This window comes from Fusarium redolens (assembly GCF_020744475.1).
Source record: "Fusarium redolens strain MPI-CAGE-AT-0023 chromosome Unknown BKA55scaffold_9, whole genome shotgun sequence".
Classification (NCBI taxonomy): Eukaryota; Fungi; Ascomycota; class Sordariomycetes; order Hypocreales; family Nectriaceae; genus Fusarium; species Fusarium redolens.
The window spans coordinates 559,759-575,193 of record NW_025763672.1 but is presented as its reverse complement, the minus strand read 5'-3'; the positions used below and the strand labels follow the sequence as shown (position 1 = coordinate 575,193).

Genomic DNA, 15,435 nt, shown 5'->3' with positions numbered 1-15,435 from the left:
GTGCAAATCATTGGAATTGTGGCATTGGTGAAAGTTCAACTGCTGAAACCCATCGACGGGAACCAAGATAACCGGCGTCAGCCACCCGATCAGACTGAGCTTCAGCTCCGGGGCTGAGACAAGGCTCACCACGTTGGTCTGCATCTCTTGTCACAGTGACAGTGACTGCTTCTCCCCTCGAGGACCTATCGTCCACCGCTAGATTGACGCTCTCTTCTCACGGGGATGGGGCCAAGAAGTGTGAGCGGGGCGGGATTGCCAAGAGCCGACCATGGGTGGACCTTTTGACAGAAATGGAGAAGGATTTCCGAGATGAACTCCAAGTTGTGGGACAAACAGCGAACGAAAAGAAGAGGATCGGCATCAGTTGAGGACAAAATCAAAGGCACGCAGGACGTTGATCAAAGTACTTTCGTCCACTGGAAGCACGTTTCAATGACGCCGACAAAACCAGACTGTAATCTGTGCTTAGGAACCACAAGTTGTTGGGTCGTCGGCGTTTTTATTTTTCTCTCCGGATTATCGTGAACATCCTCATTGAGCACATTCAAAGAGAAAAGAGGGCTTGGAGGGGAACGAAGCGAATAATCCTACCTGTCACTTACCATTGAGGCTCGCGAGTTTGACAACCGAATCGCTGCCCAACGGGTTCAACACGACCTTGACAGGTTTGACCCCCATGCACCCATATTTATCGGTAGCGATATAGGGACCCCTATAAAACAACCGCTCGGCCGAATAAGTGTCTCCGAGCAATAGTCAGTCAGCTCGCGGGCGAAAACTTGGGGAAAAATGACGTTGAAAAAACAATATGATCTTATGAGAATGAGACCACTGTCGAGACCAAAAGGTGCTGTGACATTGAGCGTATCGCTGTTGCCTCAAGTTCTTGGCTTGGGAGACCTCTCACGATGACTTCACTTCTGACAGGTCCGGCATTTCACTACGACCTTGTCATGGGGAACATCCAGGCGAGAACACCAGTCTGCCTAAACGACAGGAGATGGGTCAAGGATGAAATATCCTGTCGCTGTCAGTCGGTTAACAACCGTGAACCACTTTTCTTCCACGTTTCTTCCATAACGACACCAACACCCTAGTATAGACGCTGGGACGGTGCGAGGAATGACGAGAAGATTGCGATTTGCGGACCTAGTCAAAGAGCTGATGATCATTATCAGAGGGGCGCGAAAAACTTGCGGCAAAGGTGACCGTCTTGGACTGTGCGTTCCTGGAAAGTGAGAGTGATAGGCAGTGATTGGAGGTTTCGAAAGACGGTGACCGTTTCGTTGACCGTTGATCTTTAGAGAATACTGTACTGTGTGATATTGGTTCGTGTTTCGCCCTTGAGCCTGCAAGACCTGATACCTTGGGACCTTGTAGGGAAGTTGACGCGGCAGAATGCAGATCCATGACATCAGACTAGTTGAAGGGGGTACCTGGACCCTTGCTGCTGGACGGCGCCTTGTGTTTCCGAGGGCGGAGTGAAATGTAACCCCACAACCAGTGGGTGAAAGGGATGAAGGACGCAGATTGATGGCTTAACGCACTGCGGGAGAGATCAGACTGTTATGCAAGCCAAAGCTGTAAAGCATCGATGAACTATAGGATCAAAAGAGGCTGAATTTGCAGCCAAGAGAGTTGTAGAACCCGAGTGTGTGGTGTAAGTCCAGGTACAGCCAATTCGATACCCGAGAATATCCTTGGCCGCTTTTCTTCCTTGTCATTCCGACTTGTTGGGTTTGGCAGGAGTTGCAAAGACGATCAGCTAAGTCGTTGACTGGCAATGATCTTTGAGCGATGTACCAGAAGGGTTTCTTCGAGTGACAATTCAGACAAAGATTTGCAAGTCAGTCACAAGAGTTGCAAATCAGTACCGAACTCGTCGCTCTGACCGACACCGCTCAAGGATCAATCCAACGAATAGACAGTAATAGACACTGTATCATAATAGAGTGGTCGGTATTAGACATTCTGTCGCAGCTGCGCTCAACCTGCAACAGCATCTTTTTGGTGAGTCTCGGTGGGCACTTGGAGGGTCCAAAATAATGGAAAACGGCCAACTCAAACCCAATCACGAGAGTATATCAAAGATGGGATGGTTGGCGCGAAGAGAATAACCGACGATCTCTGACTAACAAGAAGAAAGAGAGGAAAGTTTATTCGCAGTCAGAGAAGACAACTGCTCGTGCTGTCGTGAGCCCAGCAACGGCTGTCATAGTGGACATACCCTGAAATTTAGAAGGCCGCCTCCCCGCTGAAAGTCCCCCGAACCCTCTAAAACCCTCCGAGGCTGGCTAGCTGATAGGCATTCGAGTGTCTATTGCAGGGATCCGACCTACGGAAGCGGGCCTCAACCGTGCTCTGCAAGGGCCAGCAATTGCGTCACGACTGAGTGCTGATCGGCCAAATTCTGTCAGGCTTCTCACGAGGAGGCTTGGCCTTGGGGGTTTCTGAGGCTCGGGTCGTTTCCCTGTGGTCGTCTAAACTCTTGGCCTACCTAGCGGCGGGGGCGTTTGTTTGTTTTTCAAATTAGGCAGGGTGATTTGATTGACATTGTGAAAGTGGTTGTATCAATAAAGAGCACGCACGGTAATACTTAGAGTGAGGGGTTTTCTTGATTTCCTTTAATAACGACGTTCGTGTATTGCGAAGCTCGTGGTGTTGAAAATGAACATCTCAATATTGGATGCGGCATGAGGTCAGTGTTTCTGTGGAGGAGTTGTACGTACCTCTGCACCCAGCGGAGGACAGCCAGTGAGGTGAGCTTCCATAAGCTTCCTTCCATTTGGGACTGTTGAGTCGCGTGGGAGAACGCTGGTGCCACTGTCATCCAATCCAAGGATGCTGTTTCCTGCTGTAGCGCGACATTGAATGCCTGGGTCAGGATACCCGATGACAGATACCCGCATAGGTACAGTCCCATATAATTTAATGCGATAAAACACTTGTCCCAGGATGGTCTTTGCTGTACCGAGGGGCGTCGATCTCAAGTATCATGACTCCCTGTTCTGTCGTCACTTTCCTTATTTGGGCCCCCCCCAAGTCCATTGTATCTTTCCAAGGGTCTCGTCCCATCCTCATCCTTGGGAGACACGATGATACTGTAGCTGCCCGCTTCTCTCTCTTTTTCTTCTTCTAGAGCCCATTATTATTCGACTGCCGATTTTCCTGGCCCTACGGAGCATTAAGTGGTACCTGCTCCTCGTGTCTGTGCCTGCTGCGAACCCCCAGTGGCACACTGTAGGTACTGTCGCCGTACATACAGTAGAGAGAGAACTAGAAAAATATCCCGACGCCTAGTGAAGTAGTGATGACCCTCAGCTTGAGGTCCAGCGAAATTATCAAATTGACGAGAAATCCACTTTAACATTCCCATCCCCATTTCGTCCATCCCCTTCCCCTCTTTTGTCTCTTCCTTTTCTGTTCTGGGTTCGCTCCTTCTTTTCTGCTGGCCGGGTTCTTCCTTCCTGTCATCTAGCACCTGCCACCTTCCGCTTCCACTCCGAACCCGACCTGCCCTGTCTCGCCATTGCCATCGCTCGCTGTTGCCATTTCAAAAGAAGGGTCCTTCCTGCCTTGCCCTGTCCGCAACCGTTGGCCGAACTATTGCCTCCTGGACTTTCATAATTGTTTGCGCCTTGGAATATATTGCCACTGCCGAGATTGGTCATTCTGACTTATTCGTCATATTCTTTCAATTTAACTTTTAACTTTTTTGGTTGGTCTTCTTTATTCTTCTTTTTATCAGTTATCATTATTCTATCTTCACTTGATTATTATTCATCTTCCAATCTGTTACTGTTAGTTATCCCCTCTTGTTCACTAACTCCTACGCACCTGCATTTATCCTTGAATGTGACGTTGCTGCTCTATATTACATTGCCTTTTATTTTCGCATGCTGCCCCTGCCATTAAACAAATCAATTCTTACTCTTCGTTCCCTTCATCTGCTGACATTCCCGCTCGCTTTTGCAGGGTCTTTACCTCCGCAATTCAACAAAACCTTTCCACCACCTGCTTCGATTCTTTAGCAAAGTAGGCTAGTATTCTCTGACCGCCACCTGCCGCCAGCATCTTCAGCTCCGACGACTAAACTATAACACCCTCACTCAATCACACCCATTCCTCCCGTTTCGACATCATAATTCACGACTGAAGCCACCAAACCCACGATACCCTCAAAACACAAGCGTTTGCGAATCTTATCTACCGCTACCGAAGCCACCATTTCAATCGCGATCAAGATTCGAGTTCATTTGCAGCTAGACTAATCGGCCTCTCCGCGTGCCAACTCCGCCTTCTAAACCCCCTCTAGAACACGATCCAGCCTCATCACACCCTTAGTGGATCCGAAATCGTTACCTCCCTCGCAAGCGTACATGCTCCGACTTCGAGACCTTTAAACCACGTGGAACTATTTGGTCTCGACTTGCCCCTCTCCACAACTCCCCTCGACGAGTTCACGCGACTCTTGGGACAGCTACACCGACATACTATTAATTCATTGAGTCAACTCTTCAGGTTGACTTTTGGCGCCCCTTACTTACTGCTATCTGTGTCGTCACGATTGTGGATGTCGCAATAACGTATATTCTGTGCGACAAGTTACGACATATTACGAGTTATTTGAATCGAGCGACAACCACCTCTTCACCCACATACTATACTATAATGGCAGTCAACGAACTCCCAAATGCTCCTGCAGAGCACCCTCATGCAATCGCACGATCAGATTCCTCCACATCATCGAGCCCTGAGGAGAACAACGAACCCATTATTCATCAGCCCGTCCCTGTCCGACCTGGCCTACCGCAACGGAAAAGCAGCGGCCCTCTAGTTGTCCCTCGCGACAGCTCAGCAGTTGGTCCTCTCGAGCCTGACTTTGGCCCGGATGACGTCAGGGCAATGAGCCCCAGGAGAACGAGTGAGGACCTTGATAGGATTGGAAAGGCTGCGCGAGAAGAAATGAGAAGGTATGGTTTTGCCCATTGATCAATTCACTCTGAGCTATCGCTGACTCTTAAAAGACACGCCAAGGCATTACAGGACTCTCTTCTAACAATCTTTAACCGCATTGAAGCCGTTCGCGAAGAACACGACAAGCTTGATAACAACAACAAGTTCTTGCAAAAGTACATTGGCGACTTGATGAGCACTAGCAAGATCACAGCGACGAGTAGCCAACGCAAGAAATAAGTCTGCCTCAAGACATCAAACACAATGTCTTCGCTTTACATCCACAACCACCATACACCGATTCGACCGGCTAGATGAGACTACATCTACGCCAACACTTTAGAAGAACTCGACATTATACTTGGGATTCGCGACTTTTTAGGGCCCTGTGTGGGCATGATACCCGCGCCTTGACAGCGCAGTTTCTTGAACTCTACCTCTTAGGGCAGAGAAAAAAACATTACATTTGCATTTCATTGTACATTAACGCATTATGAAACCGGGAGCAGATGGGATCGATCCCTCATGATGGATGGATCATCGCACGGTGGGAGTACACTGGAGCTTTGGATTTGTCGGTTTTGCATCATATTGCATCACCTGCATTGCGCTACGTCTTGTCGGGGTTACTGTACCCTTTCTTTGCGCATTGGTTTGGCGTTTGAGATTGCAGCATACAAGGACTAGGATGAATGTCTGGTGTTTTTGTATTGTACCATGGTATTATTATAAGGCTTGATTACTGTAGCTTCTATAGAGAGAAGCTCAGAGTGGAGTGATGGGTATGGGTTACTGACATCTATCTGCCAGGGGGCACGGAGTGAGGTTCATAAAAAGAGTATCATCATTGTTTTTGAGTGAAGTGTCTTATTCTTTGCCTTTGCCTTTGCAGAATGATACCAATGCAATGCCCTGAGTTGAGGAGTCAATAAAATCGAGATTTAATATATATTCCGGGTTGATACTTTGTGATATTAACATCTCCACCATTGGATTCGCCTTAAACTGAACTAGCCCCGTTCATACACTGATATTCTGTAAACTGCAAGATGGATAGACCGGGTATGTCCCTTCATACATTAGTGCATCCATGGATCCCATCACCAAGGCGGTCTCCACACTGGGGCCCAGGTGTTTTATCCACCCGTTGCTGGTGCATCTAGAATTTTTCCATTAGTTGCCGTGTTGTTTCCGGGTGTGGAGAAGAGAGTTCTTCTGGAATTTGCTTTTGCGTATTCGGCGTTTGTGGCTGCTGATAAAAAAAAAAGTTTGATGCCGTTGCCGGCCATTTGGACGGCTGTACCGGCGAACGAAGCCTTCTATGTCGGAGCGAGAAAAAATGTTGGAAGGATGGTGTTGAGGTTTGGGAGTGACAGGGATGATGCATCCATCGGTGAGGTGAGTATTGATGCGAAGCCGAAAATTGACGGCATTGTCTTAGATAGACGACCTAGTTAGTTCCCTTGCTTAGCTGGTGGCAAGAATGAAAATCAATATAATGCAATAGCATGACAGCTGAAAAGTAGATATGGATAGACTAGCTATTATATTGATCAGCTGAGAAGTTTAGGTCAAAGCTATACCACGCTAGATATTTCGGCGAACTACCTATATCTCAAGGCTATATTGCTGACACCAGCCCAAGCCTCTAGCTACAATGACAATATCACTTAACCCCAGCTGATGTACTAATATTGCGCTCTAATAAATGAGTTTGAGAAACTGGTTCTTTTCTCCTTGTTCATATGTATCATAATTGTGTTCTTTAATACCCTTTTGAAGTCTGCCGTGCAAGAAGACTCGAATCTACTATAGTTTATTGACCAATGGGAACGTCCTGTTATTTTATAGACACAAGACAGGCAGTTTCAGAGAAGCTTGTATTGATCTAATACCATTTTGTTAAAAACTGATAGTCAGAATTTCGACGAGAGCCTAAGCATTGCCAGAGATAAAATATTTCTTTAATTAAAGACGACTCTGGATTGTGTCTTTGTCCGCAAACTTGAGCGACAATAAGTCTGGGACTTGACTCCCGTGGATACGTATTCAACAGAATCATACCCATTAATACACTAAATACTAAAACCACCATCCATTTCATAAATCGGGTTCCTCAATTCCATCTGAAGGCTACTCCGCATAGATCCTGTGGTCTAAGACGGCGAGCAGAAAACACCCTAGAGGCTGCAATACCAGAGTCACTTCACCAAAACCCCTTGCCATCTCTAATCAATGATCCTATAGAAATGGAAACGCTGCTACAATCGACGAACCTTGATTGGGAGAATTGGTTCTCAAACGCATCCGTCGACATCACATATCCTCCTAACAGCGACTTGCATCCTTCCTGTGCATCGTGCTCAATCCATTCTTTCATCATGAGTTCATCGGCGGCGGGCTTCAGAGCTCCGTGAACAAGTCGGGGGAGCGCTGTATTGGCCTTTCATACCAGCCCATTAATAACACCCAGGGTGGCGTATGGCCCTTCAGTGACGGGTATGGTGCGAAATCGGGGCCTGATAGACCATGACACAATTTCTTGAGCAGTATGAAGTATTTGGAAAGTGTTTCGTGGCGACTTATATGGTATGTTCCGAGATAAACCATGAGAAGGCCTTTCCAAAACAGCGAAAGCTATTTTCAGCCACTATAGGATTCTGGCTCCGTAATGAGCAGTACCATACGTCGTGGGAATATAGTACATGATCTCGTGTACAGATCCAAAATACCAAGGACGTATCGTGTCGTTGCTCACCAGGCCACGAGGACGGTGCTGACACATAATTCTTTTATGTATGTGCCCAGGCTCAGACACCACAAACACCACAGAAAGACTCTATGAGCAGTCAGGCCTCGCAATGCAGCAACCTCAACAGCGACAATACAGTGTCCCACCTCCAGACCAACAGCCTGGGCGTCTACCCTTGCAAGCGACAACAAACCGAACACCCTATGGCTCTAAAGATTTACCTTCAGACGCCGACTCTCTCGATGCAAGACATTTCGTAATCATGTCTGGAGGAACTCTTGTCGCGTCTGTTAGACAGAAGAATGAAGCATATAAATCATGCTGATTTGGAGTCCGAAATGGCGACAAAGAGTGGGCAAAGTGAGACTCGAGTTCGTCCGCTGTGTCAGTGGTGTTCTGGGGCTCCTGTTCACCATCACCACTAATAACACCACTAGCAGACTCTGAGAGCGTGTGAGTGATATCCATCGACTATCTCTCGGACGAAACCAAATGGGAGAAGTAATTCCTTTCTAGTAGGTACAGTACGAAAAGCAATAGATGGAGGAAACTGTGACAATGGCTGAGCCCTAACAACAATCTTGGGGGTCTATGATGGATTGGCCGCGGGATATAAATATAAACAAACTGTTATCTTGCTCATTGAATCAAGCGTTGGTTTGGAAGACCCAGCTTGGAAAGGCGTAGGCACCAGCTGGCAAAACAAAATCGGCAAACAGAATTGCAGCCCTGGCATGACGTTACCACCTGTATAGACAATCTGGTCCTGGCGTTCGTATGCTTCAGATCTGCGTTGTTAAATTCCCTGTCTCAACTCGCCAATATTTTGTCGTGACATACTAAACGCTGGACGGTTGGGTTCGGGTAGGATTAAGAGAGTAGAAATGTTCATTCGCTGATTAGATGAGGTCGAGAAGAGAAACTTCCTCGATTAAGTCGTTGGTATTCTGCGTCTATCTCGATAGACCTCTTGCAAATCCTTTGCTCATTCTGATTAACAACCTGGCAAAGAACTTCGATCCTGGACATTCGAAGGGAGAGACGTCGACGCCCAGGCCATTCAACATGGAGTCGTTCTCAAAATAATAAGCAGCCCGGGCTTCCGCTTCGATGATGGCTGTCTGAAACTGTGAGTTCCAGTGAACTAAGAGAGTGATGTCGAGTTCGGATTATCTTGATACTGACATTGGCAGCTCCGTAGGTATAATCTCCAAGAGAGTCGGAGGCCTAGGTTGTATTTTCTGTTTCGAATGTTTACTTCTCTCACGTAGCGATCGTTGAGGGGGGATAAACCATTAATCAGTACAAGTTTGAGCCCCCTGTTGTAGATATCAGCAGCTGCGTCCTTTTACTTGAACTGATTGTGCAGATGATTGACGGGGGATTCGACGTCGACGCATAGAAATGCGCTAAACCGCTGGCTCTTTCGGCTGATACACACTCGGGCCTGAGTAAGCCTTAAGGATTGGCCTGTTTGTTGCTAACTACATCTCATGAGGCTCTTGTTTGTGCAAGGTAATGACAATTTTGCTCTTTGGTGTTGTCTTCTTCGTCACTATAGCAGGAAGTTGTGAACGAGTCTCACATTGCGTTCTAATATGGTATCATGCGTATTTTCTACCTATTAATATCATATTGGATGTCATATCGAGGCCAAACTCGCTATTACGATGTCCAAGGCGCTGGGCTTCATCACTTGGCTAGAGCTGAGGCGGAAATGCTGCTGCGTAGAAATTATGTAAGTCAATCAAGTCCAAACGAGCAATTTAAGAAGGGAAATACAAGTACAAGAACCAACAGTTAAATGGTACCTAGTAAAGGGAATAGTGTTTGAAGGTCATGCGGGAACATGACTTGTAAGTAAGTGGCAAAGCCGTGGCAGCCACTGGCAGGTGAGAAAAACTTTTGTCCTACAATGCCGGGTTTTCTTCACCAGCGCCAGAACATCAAACCGAAAACAAACGATTTCCTTCGCATTCCAACATTCGTATTTTTCTCACGACTTTACAGCATTCTCTTTCTCATTCTTCACGGTTCAAGGCGTCATCCTAATGGCAGCATCTCATAATGAAGCGGCCCAGAGCATGTTTTCCCTCCATTTCCGAAACAACTTACAGCCTGTATCTAGGTATACCAGCCAAAGAGCCTTTTTCACAACGTTGACACAACCCAGCTTGCTATTCCACACCCGCCAGATCTTTCAGCCGCTCGAAACCACACCCAGTACCGGTTTCTCCTTGCAACATCAACTCAAGCAGGCTCTAGCAGTCTCAAAGACACCAAAACACTATTCCCATCACAAATATAAACACCAAAACTAAGCGAGCATGCCAACAAGAGGACGACACGCCCCGGCCCCGTTGGCCAAGTGGTAAGGCGTCGCACTCGTAATGCGAAGATCACTGGTTCGATTCCAGTACGGGGCATCGTTACCCCAGCTGTCTCAGACAGTTGAATCCTCTGTTTTTGCTTCCTCGATCTATTGGTATACCGTGTCTTTTGCCTGGTAGTAGGATTAGAGCTAGAATCTGGGGTCGGGCCGCTTGATTGTCATTGGCTGGCCCTGCTCGTGCACTCTCCTTTTGGTAACTGTGACCTCACTTGATGGGCGTAGCTGGATGGAAGTTTTAAGGCAACGCTGATATGATTCCAATTCGAAATGACTCTCATTATTATACACATATATCTACGCAACTACCCTCCCCCTTTCCCTCTTGGGCTCTTCACTCTCCAACACCAACGGTCCTCCTCCAGGTCCGCTCGCATCTAAGCTAACCGTCACACCCTTCCTCTCACCCACAGCTCGTATCGACTCTCCTAAGTTCCTAAAGTCCACTTCACAAGTCTGAGCCTGATTCTCTACTCCATCCTTGACCTCCCGAATCTCAATACCAGGATATGGCAGCCAACCCTCTCGAAGGGGAATCATGATGAGTGGAATCTCGGCTTCCGTGTCGGATGTTGAGGATAGAGGCTCACGCTTTGAACCTGGGATAACAAAGTGGCCCTTTCGGCGGCCACCGAGAAGCCATGTATCTCCTGCGGCAGCGACTTCGTAACTATACTCCATATCCTTCTTGTGCTGCATCTCAGTGTCCCAGATCTGCGTCCACCTAAGATGCAGTGTGGCTGGAAGCATCTGGTTAACAGCCACAGTTGGGACAGCACCAGGTTTCTGCTCCATCAATTCCGTTACTGGAGTTTGCAGCTCGATATCTGCTGTATGCAGGATAGGCAGTGAAGGTATCTCAACCGGGATGAGAAGTGTGCAGGGGTTGTCAGGCTGCGCTGCTGAGATTTGGATCTGAGGATTGGAGGCTTGCCATTCCCTGATAGCAGTTGAGATCTTCTCTGTTGCATCCACTTGCGTTCCAGGTACTCGTCCAATGCCAGCAAAGTACTTATCCCAAGGAACGTCAGCCAGAAAGGCGGTAGGTACTGCACCGAGAAGTGCAGCTCGCTCGAGGTCAATGGGTTGCAGGGCCTTGGCTTCTCTCACAACCAGCGATGTGATGAGCTTCGAAAACGATGCCAAAGAAGGATCGTCAAGAGCGTCAAAGATAGACTCAACAAGCGCCTCCTCGATCTCTGTCTGGAGAATGTTGTAATAGAGCTTCAGATACATAGTCCTCGCTGCTCGTTTACTCGACCTAACATTGGTCTTCCTTTTGATGCGGTAAAGCAGTGTTGCCGGTTGTTTTGAAAACACCATAGTTGTATCAGCAGGAGGAACGCCAAACTCAGATTCGAACAAATCCGAGGGTATTAGTTCACTCTTGTATAGCCGTAGAGGACTGTGGCTCGCTGTAGACACATTGAACCGTGAGTAAAGTGCATTGTGCTTGAAGACATCTTGCACATTGACACCCAGTGCCAGAGAGATGGGAATGATTATCGACTTGGCAAACGTGTACTTTTGACCCGACTCGAGTGTGTACGCGACGTCGACCTTAGCAGACACATCAGCGATATCATGCTCAACCGAGTAAGGGAATCGTAAAATGACGGTTGAATCAGCGGCAATCTCGTTGAAGTAGATAATACCACCCGACTCGGGCTTCTTTGCAAACTCGACATCTGAGTCAATAACTTGAGCTTCAAGGGTTAACATCCGCAAGCCACCAGTAGTGGGCTTGATACGGATCTCGCAACTCTTGATTGAGTTCCAGCCTGGGTTGAGAGTGAAGTCTAATGTGTTGTTCTTGTCTAGGGAAGTATGCCTTGTTGCTACAAGCTGCACATCAAGCGCACCCTCTCGGTGGAAAATGACGACTTCGGGATGTTTGAAGATATCAGTAGTTTGTGGAGGTGGTTGGTTGATGTCGCGTTCAAAGTGAAGGAAGAGATTGCTCGAGAAAAGTCCAAGATGATCTATCTTGTATTTTCCGGGGATAACAGACTGAAGTTGTTAGCATCATCTTTTATAATGAGTATAGGCACTTACTGTGCATTCAACTGTAATGCTGTTTTGGCCAGGCTGTAGTACGATGTCTCCCTTTCTCGAGAAATGCAACTCTTTAGTTGGTCCAGCCTCAGAAGCTGTGGCTCGCACGTCTATTCCGTCCAACTTAATGTCGTCCGGCAACAAACACCACAGATTGATGGTCAAGGAGCATTTATCCTCCTTATCAAAATACTCGGGAGCACCTGCAAGCTCAATGTTTGTAAAGAAGTTCGATAGGTGCACCTTGACCTGCGAAGACAACGACGAAGCCAGGTCAAACAAGTTACCCACGACTCCCTTCATAGACATTGCATCCGCAGGTTCAGGCTTACCGACCCTTGAAGCTCGTTTTGAGCGTTGCTCTAACCTCTCCTTTTCAGCCGCACAAGACTTGGTCAATAGCTTGAGAGCAACACGTACATAATCATCCTTTGACTTCATCTCGCGAAGACAGTGGAGATACATGACAAGCATAGACAACTCGAGTGAGGTCCAACCACTCTCGCCGAAGAATGGCGTTGCTCGGTAAAAGTAGGAAGCAGCAGTACCGTACTCCTTGAGATAAAAATTGAGCACAGCAAGATCTGCCATGCTTGCCTGCACCGCATGATCATGGTTTGCAACAGTATAGTGTCGAAGCGCCTTATCTGTAAGAATCTCATACAGACGGTAAAAGTTCTCTGGGTTGTCGATAGCCGTCTGGAGGAGATTGCTATTGACGCCAGCATCCAATGGTGGAATTTCCTCTGAAGTACCACTTCCAGCAGGCTGATCATCCAGACTGATTTCTTCAAAGTCTGCCTCAGCTTCTGCGATAATGGGCGCCTCTTTCCAGCCATCACTCCATCCACGCTTCTTACCCAAGCCATCAAGAATGCTCCGTGACAGCATATAAAGCTCGGCGCGTCTAGCGGCCAGATCTTCAAGACCTGCTTTGAGAAATTGTGATTCCTGATCATTGCTGGTCTTTGGCATACCCGGGCCTGGGAATACACCTGGGCTTAGTGGGGGACGAGTCCCAGGTGCTGGGCCTGTTGACACATGAAGAGATGTGGTTCGGGCAGGGTGCATCATAGTCTTGGGTTCAGGGATGGAGGACTTTTGCTCCTGGCTTTGAGGGGGAGCAAGGGTTGAGGGGGGATAGGTAGAGATTTTGATGCTGTTTGCGCAAGGATCTGTTGAGCAACTGAGAATGCGAATGACGCGACCACATTGTCAATGACTTCAGACAGATTGGGATCGATAGGAGAATCATCCTCATCAGACTTATCAGATGCCACAGCAGTTAAAATGTCTCGTCGCATAATCTGCGATACTGCCGGGATGAACTGTAAAGTCCTTCGGCATATTTCACCAAGACTTGCCAAATTTTCTGTCTCCTCAGTATGTTTGGGGGGAGGTGCCAGAGGAGCAACTCCGTGCAAGACAGAGTCCTGTTGCTCCTTTAGCTTGTCGAGCAGATCATCTCGTGATGACCAGGCATTTCCAAGCCGCAAGAGCAATGCCATTTGTCGCGCAAAGATATAGCAACGGAAGTCAAAAACTGAGACATCGTTGGCTAGGATCTTGTCTCTGTAAGCCTTCTTGGTAGCACTGATGGGTATTTCATCAAATTGCTCCTTGATAGTCTCATTCGATTGAAGATCCACAGCCTCTTCGTCTTCTGTGTTTCCGCCAGGTGCTTTGGCAAGAGCGGTTTTGACAATCTCCTTGAGCTCTTCAGTATAGCTGAGCATTGCACCTCCGTGTCTCGTTGGTGACCCTTCATCAGCTTGCTCATTGACAACAGAGTCAAGTCCAACACTAAGCTCGTCATATCCCACCAAGGCGTCCTCAACAAGACCGACACTCTCAAAGCCTCTTGCCAAGCCTTCTTTGAGGATAAAGAAAGTGCAAAAGTTCCATCCTGGTAAACTTCGTTGACCGTCTTTTTCTTTGATATCCTCTTCATACTGTGTCACGCGCAAATCGAATGAGGTGAGAATAAGACTCTTGAGCTTGGCAATGAGCTCCGCCCAAGCATTTTCGGCATCATGCTCATCTTCTGAATATCCCGTCGGCACAGCGGGAACCACTCTCGGTAGCTGATCGTACGGAAGATCATTGATTCCAATTCTGATCTGTGCAACTCGGTCTGGTGCCGTCTTTCCAAGGCCAGAAAAGTCTGTACGGAGCTTCTCGAGCAGCGGTGTTGAACCGGTGCGCCATCGTGGAGTCGACTTCTCTGAAGTATCCTGCGAGCGAGAGCTCGTCCTCGGCTGCGTCGACGCTACCGTATTGGGGAGCACCACGTGTAGAATCAAGTAATCGAACGCATCGTGCTTCTCTTGTTTGCTATTTCGCTTCGGGTTGCCTGATGAAGGTATTTGGGTCTTGATCCATTCTCGAATCTCGGCACGAACGGAGGTTTTGTATGTTTCATTGTCGTCGCATCTCACTAGGAGTACCTTAAGATACGGTGTCCGTCGCAGACCAGGAATTTGATGTCGTCGTTGACTTCCAATGGCCCTCGAAGGCAAAGACTGGGTGTCTATCTGATCAGCTGAAGACGCCTGGCCGCCAAAGTTCTGTTGTTGAAAGCCATCATCGACCGTGCTTCCTGATCGTCGAAGGGTATGAGGAGAAGAAGTTGATCCAGGGTCATCCCCCTGAAGGAGCTCAACGTGAAGTGTATCTATCGATCGTAGAGGTCCAGCATGCGATTGCCAGTTCAAATTTCGCAACGGTAAACGAGGAATCAGCCCAGGGGCGAGGAGTTTATAAACATCGTGAGGATCGAAGTACTCGACTTGCGACAAGGTGTCGTGTTAGCGGACATCTCAAGGGAGGCTGAAGGTTTACAGGGAATAAACATCATAAGAAGCTCAAGACTTACCAGTCACTTTTGACGTCGAGAATGGCTGTTCCATGGCAAACAGCTCGAATGCGCACTTGTCATTGCTGTTTGTGCAAGGACAGTGAAGGTATCTCAATCGAGATGGTATTGAACCGCTAAAGCTGTCCCGAACGAGCTCCAGTGGATAATGATTGGAGACCCCTGTTGACGTAGAGGTACCTTCCTTAGCTCATCTCCATGCGCCGGAAGCGGCATTTGTCCGGTCCCAGGCGGTGAGAGCACGTGCGTTTCATGATTGGTTGGGCATTATGACGCTATTTTCATTTTGACGGCGGGGTGGCGGCAGAATCTTGGAGGGGCAACATTTTGTGAAGGAATTGCGACTAATAAGCGTATTAACTTCTTCATTTCTCTCATTTCAAGCCGTTTCTAACCCAAATCTTG

The 15,435-nt window shown here is 47.8% G+C and overlaps 3 protein-coding genes and 1 non-coding gene across 4 annotated transcripts; 3 read left to right on the top strand and 1 right to left on the bottom strand.

The window, feature by feature from the left end:
• Positions 1-4,262: 4,262 nt before the first annotated feature.
• BKA55DRAFT_382479 (uncharacterized protein) lies at positions 4,263-5,345 on the top strand. The gene is made up of 2 exons (XM_046185965.1): positions 4,263-4,976; positions 5,031-5,345. Exons 1-2 carry the CDS (start codon positions 4,675-4,677, stop codon positions 5,197-5,199), a joined length of 471 nt encoding a protein of 156 aa, XP_046048499.1. The 5' UTR covers positions 4,263-4,674; the 3' UTR covers positions 5,200-5,345.
• A 2,207-nt stretch (positions 5,346-7,552) lies between these two features.
• Positions 7,553-8,110, top strand: BKA55DRAFT_569771 (uncharacterized protein). The gene has a single exon (XM_046192962.1). It carries the CDS (start codon positions 7,758-7,760, stop codon positions 8,034-8,036), a length of 279 nt encoding a protein of 92 aa, XP_046048498.1. The 5' UTR covers positions 7,553-7,757; the 3' UTR covers positions 8,037-8,110.
• Positions 8,111-10,065: 1,955 nt separating this feature from the next.
• BKA55DRAFT_t190 lies at positions 10,066-10,137 on the top strand. The gene has a single exon. It is a non-coding gene; the product is annotated as a tRNA-Thr (tRNA).
• Positions 10,138-10,284: 147 nt separating this feature from the next.
• BKA55DRAFT_569766 (trafficking protein particle complex subunit 10) lies at positions 10,285-15,185 on the bottom strand. Its single transcript, XM_046192961.1, has 4 exons — positions 15,031-15,185; positions 13,359-14,943; positions 12,156-13,266; positions 10,285-12,110 (listed from the first exon to the last, which is right to left on the bottom strand). The coding sequence occupies exons 1-4, from the start codon at positions 15,062-15,064 to the stop codon at positions 10,398-10,400; spliced, it is 4,443 nt and encodes a 1,480-aa protein (XP_046048497.1). The 5' UTR covers positions 15,065-15,185; the 3' UTR covers positions 10,285-10,397.
• Positions 15,186-15,435: the final 250 nt, after the last annotated feature.

Excerpts from the sequence above, each read along its gene's own strand:
- BKA55DRAFT_382479 (XM_046185965.1), top strand. The coding sequence starts at position 4,675 with ATGGCAGTCAACGAACTCCCAAATGCTCCTGCAGAGCACCCTCATGCA. Across the intron at positions 4,977-5,030 it reads GCGCGAGAAGAAATGAGAAG|ACACGCCAAGGCATTACAGG; the intron begins GTATGGTTTTGC and ends GACTCTTAAAAG.
- BKA55DRAFT_569771 (XM_046192962.1), top strand. The coding sequence starts at position 7,758 with ATGTGCCCAGGCTCAGACACCACAAACACCACAGAAAGACTCTATGAG.
- BKA55DRAFT_569766 (XM_046192961.1), bottom strand. The coding sequence starts at position 15,064 with ATGGAACAGCCATTCTCGACGTCAAAAGTGACTG. Across the intron at positions 14,944-15,030 it reads CTCGACGTCAAAAGTGACTG|TCGAGTACTTCGATCCTCAC; the intron begins GTAAGTCTTGAG and ends CCTTGTCGCAAG. Across the intron at positions 13,267-13,358 it reads GTCATTGACAATGTGGTCGC|CCAGGAGCAAAAGTCCTCCA; the intron begins GTCATTCGCATT and ends TCCCCCTCAAAG.